At 51.1% G+C, this 11,445-nt stretch overlaps 1 protein-coding gene across 1 annotated transcript; it reads left to right on the top strand.

Moving 5' to 3' along the window:
• The first annotated feature begins 3,030 nt into the window (after positions 1 to 3,030).
• On the top strand, positions 3,031 to 3,815 carry LOC124698533 (SKP1-like protein 1). Its single transcript, XM_047231018.1, has one exon. The coding sequence runs from the start codon at positions 3,152 to 3,154 to the stop codon at positions 3,638 to 3,640; it is 489 nt and encodes a 162-aa protein (XP_047086974.1). The 5' UTR covers positions 3,031 to 3,151; the 3' UTR covers positions 3,641 to 3,815.
• Positions 3,816 to 11,445: the final 7,630 nt, after the last annotated feature.

Below are 11,445 nucleotides of genomic sequence, written 5' to 3'. Positions count from 1 at the left end.
TTGCACGGAAGCAAGTCGTAATATTATTCTCCTCCCGTGAAAGAAAGAATGTAGATAGGATGGAAACCCCAGCAACCGCCGTCGTCTACCTCGTCCTCGCCGTCTACAACTGGGAATGGACGGGTCTCCGCCTCCTCTACTAGCCGCTCCAGCGGCGGGAGCGGGTGGGGACCTTGGACCTGCTTTCGACGCTCTAGAAAGGTCCCTAAAGTTAGAGTTTGGTCAATCGACATCGTTATCACGGTGGCTATGACGGCGTTGTGTGGGACAAGAATAAGGTACACGTGTACTCGTTGGCGGCGTTCTCGCCTGTGACGTCGAGGAGGGCGGAGATTCGTCTGGTCAATGTTTCCATGGAGTTTTGGATCTCGTCGAGTCTAAGTGTGTTATAGGTTTGGTTTTAGAAGGTTCAGATCAATTCAAGGGTTCAATGATGATAGCTACGGCTCTAGGACGCTATGCACGAAGACTTCCCGGGAGTCATCAACAACGTCAGGCCGACTCCGGTAAGGAAGCGGCGACATCGACGCGTCGGTGGCTCGCTTTAGCGGCAATACTAGTCTTTAGGTGGTTCAAGGATCTCGATGTGATGTTTATTATGCTAGGATGCTTTGTACTTCTTGTGAACTGATAAAATAGCTCCGGATCTTTTGATAAAAAAGATTTAACATTATTAAAAGCAAGATTTACTTGCTAAAGAAGCATACTCCAAAAATATCAGTAGTTTCCAATTTTTTTTTCCTGAAATCAGTTTCCTAACGAGTCCAAACTGAAGCAAATAATAACAAGGACTCTAGTTAATTGGCGGAAGAAATTAGATCTGACGTGATGTATGCGCGACTAATTTGGAAACAAGAAATCGTATCCGGATGGAGTTCCTGTTTTTAGTTTGACACATCGTACGCTTCAGAGCATCTCCACTCGTCCCCCTGACGAGGCCCCCGGCGAGCCTTTTTTCCATCCGGACGGCGTAATTCGGCCCAGTCGCGCCCCCGGTTCCTCGTTTTCGTCCGGATTTGGGCCTAAATTCATCCGGCGATCCCACGCCATCCCCGGCCCCCGGGAGCGCTCGGGAGTCCGGACGAAACGAAAGCGCGCGAAACGGCGAGGAAACTTCCGCGCGTCCGGTGGCCCCAACTTGTCGGCGAGAGAAACCGATCGTCGTCCTCATCGCATCGTCTTCCGCGCGCCGTAGAAGCCTGCCGCCGGTCTGCATTCGCCGGCCACGCGGCGAGTTAATGTCGCCGTCTTCCGCGCACGCATCGTCTTCCGCGCGCACTAAAGGCTGCCGCCGGTCAGCTCGCCGCGGACGCGTCGCAATCCACGCGGCATTTAATCCCCGCGCCAGCCACGCCTATATACGCCGGTCCGCTCGCCGCGAGGCGTACCCCGTGCTCCACTCTCCCTCTACTCTCAAGATGGCGTTCTACGACGACGACGGCGCAGCCAACAACGGCTTCCCCGCCGGTCGCTCCACGCGTGGGAGGGGCACCTCCTCCACCGAGGCGGGGTACCCCTGCCCGCCGGACACGAGGCCTCCCGGAGGCGGCTGGCGGCTAAGTGCCGGCGGCGTTCCAATCCCGCCGCCGCCGCGGGCCAGGCCCTCGACGTCGCCATCGAGGAGGCGAGGATGACCATGACCGACGAGGAGCGCGCCGACCCGCGCCACCACCCCGAGAACTACACGCGGTGGAACTCCTACTTCCTCCGGCGGTGGGAGCGGGAGCTGGCGGCCTACGACGGCCCGCCGCCTCCGCCTGCGCGCAACAACGCCGCGGGCCGCCGACGGTGGTGGAGCGCGCCGGAAAGGACGCTCGGCGAACGTCCTCGCGCACATCGAGGGCGGCAACTTCCCGGTGCTCACGATGCCCCTCCATCGGCATCGAGGGCGTCGGCGAGCCGCCCGTCGGGGAAGCGCTCGGCAGCCACGGCGCATGGCTGCCGGCTCGTCGTCTTCCGGATCGGCGTCAAGGTCATCCTTGGCGCCGGTAAAGAGGAGGAGGCGACGTCGCCTTCGACGCCGGTGTGCGTCAAGAAGGAGCCGGCGTCTCCGCCGACGACCGAGGGCGCAGCAGCGGCGCCCTCGTCATCCGCGAACAGCCTTCCGCGCCGCAGAGCGGCCGGAAGAAGACGAAGAAAGAGGCCGCCGCAAGCCAGCTCGCCGAGGAGGAGGCGAAGCGCGCGGAGGACGCCGCCATGGCGGAGGCGATCGCCAGGTCGCTGCACGACATAGAGGAGGAGAAGCGCGCGGACGACGCCGCGGCCGGACCGGGCCGAGCGCGACCGGGAGCGCGAGGAGGCGGAGCAGCGAGCGGCGGCTGCTGGACTCGGCCGCCGCACGCCAACTCGCCGCCCGCGCCGGTCCAACCGCCAACGACGATGTCGCGCGGTACCGCCGTCCTGCGACACCTCCATCCGGCGTCGCTGTCCCCGTCGTCGACCTCGAGTCCTCTTCCGACGACTGGTACAAGCCTTCCCCGAGGTGGGAGACGCCGGCCGGGCAGCAGCAGCCCGGGCCGCGCGGCCGAAGGCCAACGACGACGGCTCCGACGACGACGGCGGCGACTACACGGTGTTCTACCGCCATTTCGGCATGTAGAGCGCCGTGTTTTAAAATTAGCGTTTGAATTCCCCTAGCCGAATTCGAAATATAGTCGAATTCGGCCTCTATGTATGAACTCCGCCCGTTATATAATAAATATCATTAAATGTAGTCTATATTCACCCGTTTTTAGCCGTAGTTTGTCAAGTTTCCGTTTTTCAAATTCGCATCGTCGACTTCGTCTGGGCACGCGGCTGCGAAACTACTACTCCCCACGCCAAATCTTCCTCCAATCCGGACGAAAATTTCGCCGGATTTGGGCGTGGGGAGCGCCAACGAGTGGGGATGCTCTCAGGGTTCAGATAGAACCGATCCTACGATGGTCGAGTCCCGATGGGAAACCGAAGCCGATTACTAGTCTTTCTTTTGTTTCTAAAGGGAAAATCCTTCTACTTAAGCCATCGGGGACCCGGGTCTCTCCCTTCAGAAATCAGAAGTCTCTGTCGTCCGCAGCCGCCTCGCTAGGATTTCGTTTGCCCCCAAATCCGCCGCCGATCCCCGACCTCAACCCACCCAAATCCGCCGCCGATCCCCGACCTCAACCCACCCATGGCGGCTGAGGACAAGAAGATCACGCTCAAGTCCTCGGACGGCGAGCAGTTCGAGGTGGACGAGGCGGTGGCGATGGAGTCGCAGACGATCCGCCACATGATCGAGGACGACTGCGCCGACAACGGGATCCCGCTCCCCAACGTCAACGCCAAGATCCTCTCCAAGGTCGTCGAGTACTGCAGCAAGCACGTCCAGGCGGCCAAGCCCGCGGCGGCCGATGGTGCGGCGGATGGCGCCCCCGCCGAGGACCTCAAGAGTTGGGACGCCGAGTTCGTCAAGGTCGACCAGGCCACCCTCTTCGACCTCATCCTCGCCGCCAACTACCTCAACATCAAGGGCCTGCTCGACCTCACCTGCCAGACCGTCGCCGACATGATCAAGGGCAAGACCCCCGAGGAGATCCGCAAGACCTTCAACATCAAGAACGACTTCACCGCCGAGGAGGAGGAGGAGATCCGCAGGGAGAACCAGTGGGCCTTTGAGTAAATCTGCACCCTGCCGCGTTTGCTCGTCATTTCAACGCTACTTTTATCTCCACATCGCCCCGGTGAAGCTGTAAAGTTACATAGTATTCAATTCACTAGATAGTTGGATCGAAAGAGTTGTAAAGTGACATCAATTTTGATCGATGGTGGTTGATAGTGCAATCATTCTGTGAGCACTTCTTCATTCGTTTTGGTTTGTTTTAATTTTGTGTTGCCTATTCTTGATTCTTTTAGAATGGCACACCTTAATATCATTTATGAAATTGTGACCTTGATCAGAAATTCAGCATGGTGCTAACCACAGATTTTAGAAGATATTTTGCTCCCTGAGGTTTGGTATGTGAAATTGCGTATACATATGACCTTTGATTTTAATGTTTGCTATGCTACGGCCTCCTCACGTTCAGGCCTCAGGGTCTCCACGACTGGTGGATGGCTAGGAGAAATTCCTGCCTCCTCACGTTGTCAGCCTCAGGGTTTCCATTATCTAACTGGCAGGTCTTTTCGTCGGACCAGCCTGCCCGCAGGCAACCCAACCCTTCTCTCTGCTTTCTCCCGAGTCTAGGGTTCACCTCGGCCGTCTCAACTCCTTCCGCTCCGGCAGCTCCCTCTGTAAGGTCGCCGCCAAGGCCACCATCGTCGGGGCCCGTGTTTTTGCCGTCCTCACAAATCCTGGCGTCTTCGCTCGATGCGACGGATGTCAAGGAGAAGGAGGAGGGGAGCAGGTCTCCGCACTCGATCATGCTCACCGGCGCCGAGTTCCGAGCCATTGGCCGGGCCATGGAGCTGCCGTGAGGGCTCATGCTGGGCTCCTACATCACGGTCGCCGCCACGCCGCGCACTGCGCGCCCTGAGCGGGACCTTAAGATCATACTGGTCAAGGAGGGGGACGAGCCGATCATGTTCTCGCAGTTCATGATGAAGCTGCAGGAGATTCAAGACTGTGGACGGTGAGGACCCGCCCAAGATCCTCCACTTCAACCCCCGCCCCGCGACGGGTGGAGCGGTAAACCCGCCATCGAGAAGAACACTTTCTACCGCATGCAGTGGGGCACCCCAATTCGATGCGAGGGTTGGATGTCCCGCACTGACGAGGAGGCGAGGAGCCCTGACGGCTAATTGTGCACCAGGTTATACAACCACATAATCGCGCGCTCCAGAAGCGGGAAGTTTGTCCTCCGCGTCGCAGACACTGACATCAAGCGCTCCACCAAGAAGTCTGAGGAGGTGGTCCTCAGCGACTTCTCCTGGCTCGGGCTTTCCGATTCATTTCTGGTTTTGTAGTTGGCTGTTGAAGTCTGTGAAGGTGCTTGCTTGCATTGAATGTTCTACTGGATGTGAACATATGAGTGTCTATTGTTCTATAATCTTTAACCTTTCAATGTTGCCTTACTCCCTTGCACACTTTCACCAAGACACATCTTCTGTATGATGTGGAGGCTATATATTTCAGATTTGTTTCACTATGTACTCAATAGAAATTGCCCGTTAGAGCAAACAATTTGTTTTGTACTTGCAGAGATATAAGCTCGAAGTGGAGGGAAACCTCGACATGGTGCCCATGTTCTAAAATGAATTTGTTGGGAGGGGGCAGCAAGGTGTGTAGCAAGCGGCAACAAGATGATCATCAGGTATTGGAGGTGGCAAGGGTATGTGGCATGTACTACATGCATGCAGAAATAAAATTGCATTGATTATTCAAGCTTCTCGATCCCTCCAAGAGTATGTGGCATGTACTACATGCATGCAGAAATAAAATTGCATTGATTATTCAAGCTTCTCGATCCGTTTAGTTCGTTATTTTTTATGGAACATGAAAATACTTTAAAAATGACTATAGTTTCTGCTGGCGATTTCAGGTTTAATGTTGAGATTGATATTGGAACTATTGTTTTGCTAGGGGTTAGTGCCAAACCAACATAGAACAGGGACGTCAAAGATGGGAGGTGATGTTATTTCTTTCGATATGATACACATTTCCATATTTCTTTCCAAAGTTATTTCTTTACATCTACATATATGATGATATATATATGTATGCCGATATATTTGAACCAGTCCTTGTGTTCCTACTATTTGAAACACATGCATATATAATTTAAACGGATTGGAGGATAAGTTTTTTCCGCTCACATGCATATGTTTCGTCCTAGCTACTTCAAATACTTAAAGTTTTATTACAAACCCACGAAGGGGCCAAAATGATGCATCTTATTGTTTTTCAGGAATCACTCCAAGGATTCCAGCTTGTCCTCAGATTCTTGGTAAGTGTTGTCCTTATCGGAGGCATCGCCTAAGTCATCGTTCGACTGATGCACGCTGGACCCGGAACCTTCCGCCTCGTCATCTTCCTCATCGTTGGAGAAACCAGTCGGAATGTCGTGCTTCTTGTACCACGACGAGTGATCCACTCGCTGGGCAAAGAGCGTGTCAAAACCTTCAGTTTCCACGAGGGCTTGCTTGACATTGGTGCCCTTGGGGACTCCGCGGGCGATCGTCGCGAAGTCCATGGCGGGAAAGTACGATTTGCACATGGCCAAATCAATAGAGGCAGCTCCGCGAGCGGAGGACTCTTGCCAGTCCCCAATGAGATCCGACACTATCTTCATCAGTTTCGTCATCTTATCGATGCCGTAGAGTGGGCCCTCTTCAGGGATAGCTTCCGGGAAATGCCACGACAAGCTTCAATGAGATCCTCAATTGAGTTTCTGGCCTCCTCGTAGGCTTCAGTCCTGTGGATTCCGGTATCTTGCTTCCATTCAAATCCCAGACACGATGATATACACAATGTATCATACGATCAGATTCCGGGTTGGGAAGAGAAGAGTATAATATACAGGCCGGAAACATGAAGTCCTTACGGAAGATCAGCTTGTCGACGTCCGCCGCCTCCGCCTTGGCATCCTTAAGCTTAGACACCGCAGTCTTAACTCGTTGTTGCCGGTCTTGAGCTTCTCGGCCATCTCCGCCATCGCCTGAGCGTGCTTCTCCTCTAGCTCCTTTTTGGTTTTAGTCTCACGTTCGTGAGACTCCTTGAGGGATTGATGGAGGGATGCGTGCTCGGATTCCAGGACCTCCAGCTTGGAAGAGATTGCGTCGATGGAGGGGTGCTTGGCAAATTGTTCTGTAAGGCGGAAAGCAAGTTCAAAGTAAACAAACATATTCAATAACAAAGAGCGCGTTGAGGAACCTGTAGTAAGGCGGAAAACATACCCTCGTTGTTTTTCAAACGGGTTTCAAGGAGTATGATGGCCTGCCCGTCCTCCGCCTCCTTCTTGTTCAGCCGCTCGATATCCACCTTCTGCTCCAGCACTAGCGTCCGCAGGTCTTCGTGCAGTTGATATGTGTTCTGTGAAGCAAGTTGGAATGGTTAGCCGGAAATTTAAAATCTTGGGGGCTGGACGTGAAGTTAAAGTTCTTCTTGTAGTAGGAAATTTCAAGTTTCCGCCAAGATCCATCCAAGATAATACAGTTGAAGCATCGGTTCACAAATTTCACTCGGAAAAATATCTAAACCCATGCTTGGGGGCTAGTATTACCTGGCGCACGGCTTTGTGCTTGGCAAAGAAGACTCGGAGATTATCCTTGAGGGTTGCTAGGTCTTGCTGCTCCGTCTCCGGCTTCCCCCACACTTCATTCATCAAGTTGGACATTTTCGTATGACGCTGATGCAGGGGAGCTTTTCAAAGTACCGGAAACAAATGTGGGTGCGTTGGGGCGTACCAGTGGCACCACTTAGCAACAATTTCTTTGTGGCATCATTAGCCGTAGCTTCAGCCGATGTGGTTTCAGGCTCTTCAGGCGGAGGTTTGGACGAGGAGGCGTCTTTGCCGGAATCTGCGGTAGGCTCCGGAATATCATCAAGATTGATGATGTTCTTCGGATCTGGAGCTGCAGAGGAGGAGGGCTTAGGCGGAACCTCCACTTCCGGGGTAACTAGCATAGAGGCAGGCGAGGGCTTGATTTTCTTCTTCTAGGGCTTGCTTCCGACAATTTTGCTGCATAACAAAAAGAGCGTGGCACTTAGCCGATTTTGAGTTATGTTGCAAAAAGAGTAAGTTGGAAACTAGGTTATTTACCCAGGCTTGTTGAAGAATCGCTCGAGGTTGGCCTGCGAGCCTTTGCTGGTGTCGATCTCCTTGAGGCGTTGTTTCTCTTTCTCGAGCTTCCTGGTGGCCGCGCCACTGGGATTCTCGCGCGCATGTTTGGGCGCCGACCCGAGGCTGCGCCTCTCTTCCGCTTTGCGGGAGGAGGGCCCTCAGGAACTTCTGCGTCAGATGCGGCTTCCGGATTCATGGTGCCGGAGTGCGGGACTCGGGTCAGGTTCCCAAGATCCTTTTCCTCGAGGGCTTCGAGATGTGTACACAAGATAAAGTCCTTAGACAAATTCGCAGGCATAAAAAGGAAATGATGATTACTCGGAAGACTTACGGCGGTGCCGGCGCCACCCATGTATATGTCAAAATGACAAACGTGAGAGTGAACGTCACGCGGAATTTTGATCATAACCCGGAGCCGCTTGTCCAGGGCGTCGGAGGAAAGGTTGTCCTTGGTGGCGCGCATGGTGTCGTCGCGGCCGCTGTACTCGTACATCAACCGATCACGCTGTTGGAGAGGCTGGATCCGCTTGGTGAAGCAGGAAAGCATCAGGTCCTTCCCCGATAAGCCGGACTCCGTCAGCTTGCAGATCCACCTTACCATCCTTGTCAGCGTAGGTGACTCGGAGATATGCGGGCAGTTCATCCAGGCGGGGGTCTCGCTGGCGGGCCCATCCTTGAACGCCGGCAGTGTCTTCGGGCTGGCCGGATCCGAGACATCCTTCACGTAGAAGAACCCCCCAGACCAATACCTCACAGACTCATGTCGATCCGTGTGAGGGTTGATACGTCTCAAACGTATCTATAATTTCTTATGTTCCATGCTAGTTTTATGACAATACTCACATGTTTTATATACACTTTACATCATTTTGATGCATTTTCCGGCACTAACCTATTAACAAGATGCCGAAGCGCCAGTTCCTGTTTTCTGCTGTTTTTGGTTTAAGAAATCTTACACAAGAAATATTCTCGGAATTGGACGAAACAAAATCCCATGGTCTTATTTTGCACGGAGCTTTCCAGAACACCGAAGGAGATACGGAGAGGAGCCAAGGCGGCCCCACACCACAAGGCGGTGCGGCCAAGGAGGGGGGCGCGCCGGCCTATGGGGTGGGCCCCTTGGCCGCCTCCCGACTCTGCCCCTTCGCCTATTTATTCACTCCGTCGCGAAAACCCTAGTACCGAGAGCCACGATACGAGAAAACATACTGTGACATCGTCGCCGCCAATCCCATCTCGGGGGATTCAGGAGATCGCCTCCGGCACCCTGCCGGAGAGGGGAATCATCACCGGAGGACTCTACATCATCATGCCCGCCTCCGGATTGATGCGTGAGTAGTTCATCCTTGGACTATGGGTCCATAGCAGTAGCTAGATGGTTGTCTTCTCCTCTTGTGCTATCATGTTTAGATCTTGTGAGCTGCCTATCATGATCAAGATCGTCTATTTGTAATGCTACATGTTGTGTTTGTTGGGATCCGATGAATATGGAATACTATGTCAAGTTGATTATTGATCTATCATATATGTGTTGTTTATGATCTTGCATGCTCTCCGTTGCTAGTAGAGGCTCTGGCCAAGTTGATACTTGTAACTCCAAGAGAGAGTATTTATGCTCGATAGTGGGTTCATGCCTCCATTGAATCTGGGACAGTGGACGTAAAGTTCTAAGGTTGTGGATGTGATGTTGCCACTAGGGATAAAACATCAATGCTTTGTCTAAGGATATTTGTGTTGATTACATTACGCACCATACTTAATGCAATTGTCTGTTGTTTGCAACTTAATACTCGGAAGGGGTGCGGATGCTAACCCGAAGGTGGACTTTTTAGGCATAGATGCATGCTGGATAGCGGTCTATGTTCTTTGTCGTCATGCCCTAAGTAAATCTCATAGTAGTCATCATGATATGTATGTGCATTGTTATGCCCTCTCTATTTGTCAATTGCCCAACTGTAATTTGTTCACCCAACATGCTATTTATCTTATTGGAGAGACACCACTAGTGAACTCGTGGACCCCGGTCCATTATTTTACATCTGAAATACAATCAACTACAATCTCTGTTCTCTCGTTGTTCTTCACAAGCAAACATCATTCTCCACACCATACGTTTAATCCTTTGTTTACAACAAGCCGGTGAGATTGACAACCTCACTCGTTAAGTTGGGGCAAAGTATTTTGATTGTGTTGTGCAGGTTCCACGTTGGCGCCGGAATCCCTGGTGTTGCGCCGCACTACACTCCTTCACCAACAACCTTCACGTGGCCTTCATCTCCTACTAGTTCGATAAACCTTGGTTTCTTACTGAGGGAAACTTGCTGCTGTACGCATCACACCTTCCACTTGGGGTTCCCAATGGACGTGTGCTTCACGCGTTATCAAGCTAAATTTCTGGCACCGTTGCCGGGGAGATCAAGACACGCTGCAAGGGGAGTCTCTCACATCCAATCTCTTTACTTTGTTATTGTCTTGCTTTACTTTATTTTATTTCCTGTTTTGTTTGCTTTCTTTATATCAAAAACACAAAAAAATTAGTTACTTGCATTTACTTTATTTTGTTTGTTTTGTTTGCTTTCTTTATATCATAAACACAAAAAAATTAGTTACTTGCATTTACTTTATTTTGTTATCATGTCTAGTCCTGTACTTGTTACTCTGTCACCCGAGGAATTGATCTTTACTTTTAAACAAGGGAGTGAGGAGAGTTTTAAAGAGGCTAGGTCTAGAATTTTTGATTCTTATGGTAAAACTGAACCTAAAATGACTCTAAGTTTGCTTCTTAGTAATTTTTATTTTGGGCTTATTGTTCGCTATAGATATGCTTTGGATGCTTTAGTGGGAGGAGATTTCCTTCACTCGCGATGGGGATCAAGCTTTTAATGCCATAAAGAAATTGGTTACATCATCTAGCTCCGCTAATAATTTTGATTCATCTCTTACTAGCATTCATAATAGATTAAACACTCTTGAAACAAATATATCTTGTTTAAAAGAAGGGTACAACCAGATTCGTGAATATTATGATTATGTTCCAGTAAGCTTTGAACCTTCAATGTGGGTCCCTACTATTAAGGTTGCTATTTGTGGTGAAACTTTTTGTGCCCGTTGTGATATTATGTCTGAGTTTTGCCTTATGCCTGAAAGTATCTCTCGAATCTTTGACACTTTGGGGACTTATCGAAGGAGGAGAAGGAATAACTCTTACCGATAATTCCGTTATAATTCCTAAGGGGATAGCCGAAGGTGTGTTCACAACCTTTCTTGGAAGAACGGTATCCACCGATTATCTCGTTATTGAATGTGTAGGGACAGGACAAATCACACTTGGAAGATCCCTGCTGAAACTCTTGGGAGCAACCATAGATGTGGGAAAAGGCACTCTAAATTTTACCTCTACACCCGGATGCGGTCAAGTATTCCCTAGACCAAAGAGTAAGAACAAGAGTAAGAAGGGTAGGCGCAAAGCCCCTGGTAATAATGTTAATGCTTCATCTCTTGATAATACTTGAGTTACACTTTCTGCGTTGATGACCCACAAGTATAGGGGGTGTATCGTAGTACTTTCAATAAATAAGAGTGTCGAACCCAACGAGGAGCAGAAGGTGTTGACAAGCAGTTTCGATGAAGGATTCACTGTAAATGCTCATAGACAAGTATTCAGGGGGTTTTGATATATCTGATAAATAAAGTACAAGTAAATAAA

This window comes from Lolium rigidum, chromosome 3 (genome assembly GCF_022539505.1).
Source record: "Lolium rigidum isolate FL_2022 chromosome 3, APGP_CSIRO_Lrig_0.1, whole genome shotgun sequence".
In the NCBI taxonomy this organism is placed as follows: Eukaryota; Viridiplantae; Streptophyta; class Magnoliopsida; order Poales; family Poaceae; genus Lolium; species Lolium rigidum.
This window is presented reverse-complemented; position numbering and strand designations above follow the sequence as displayed.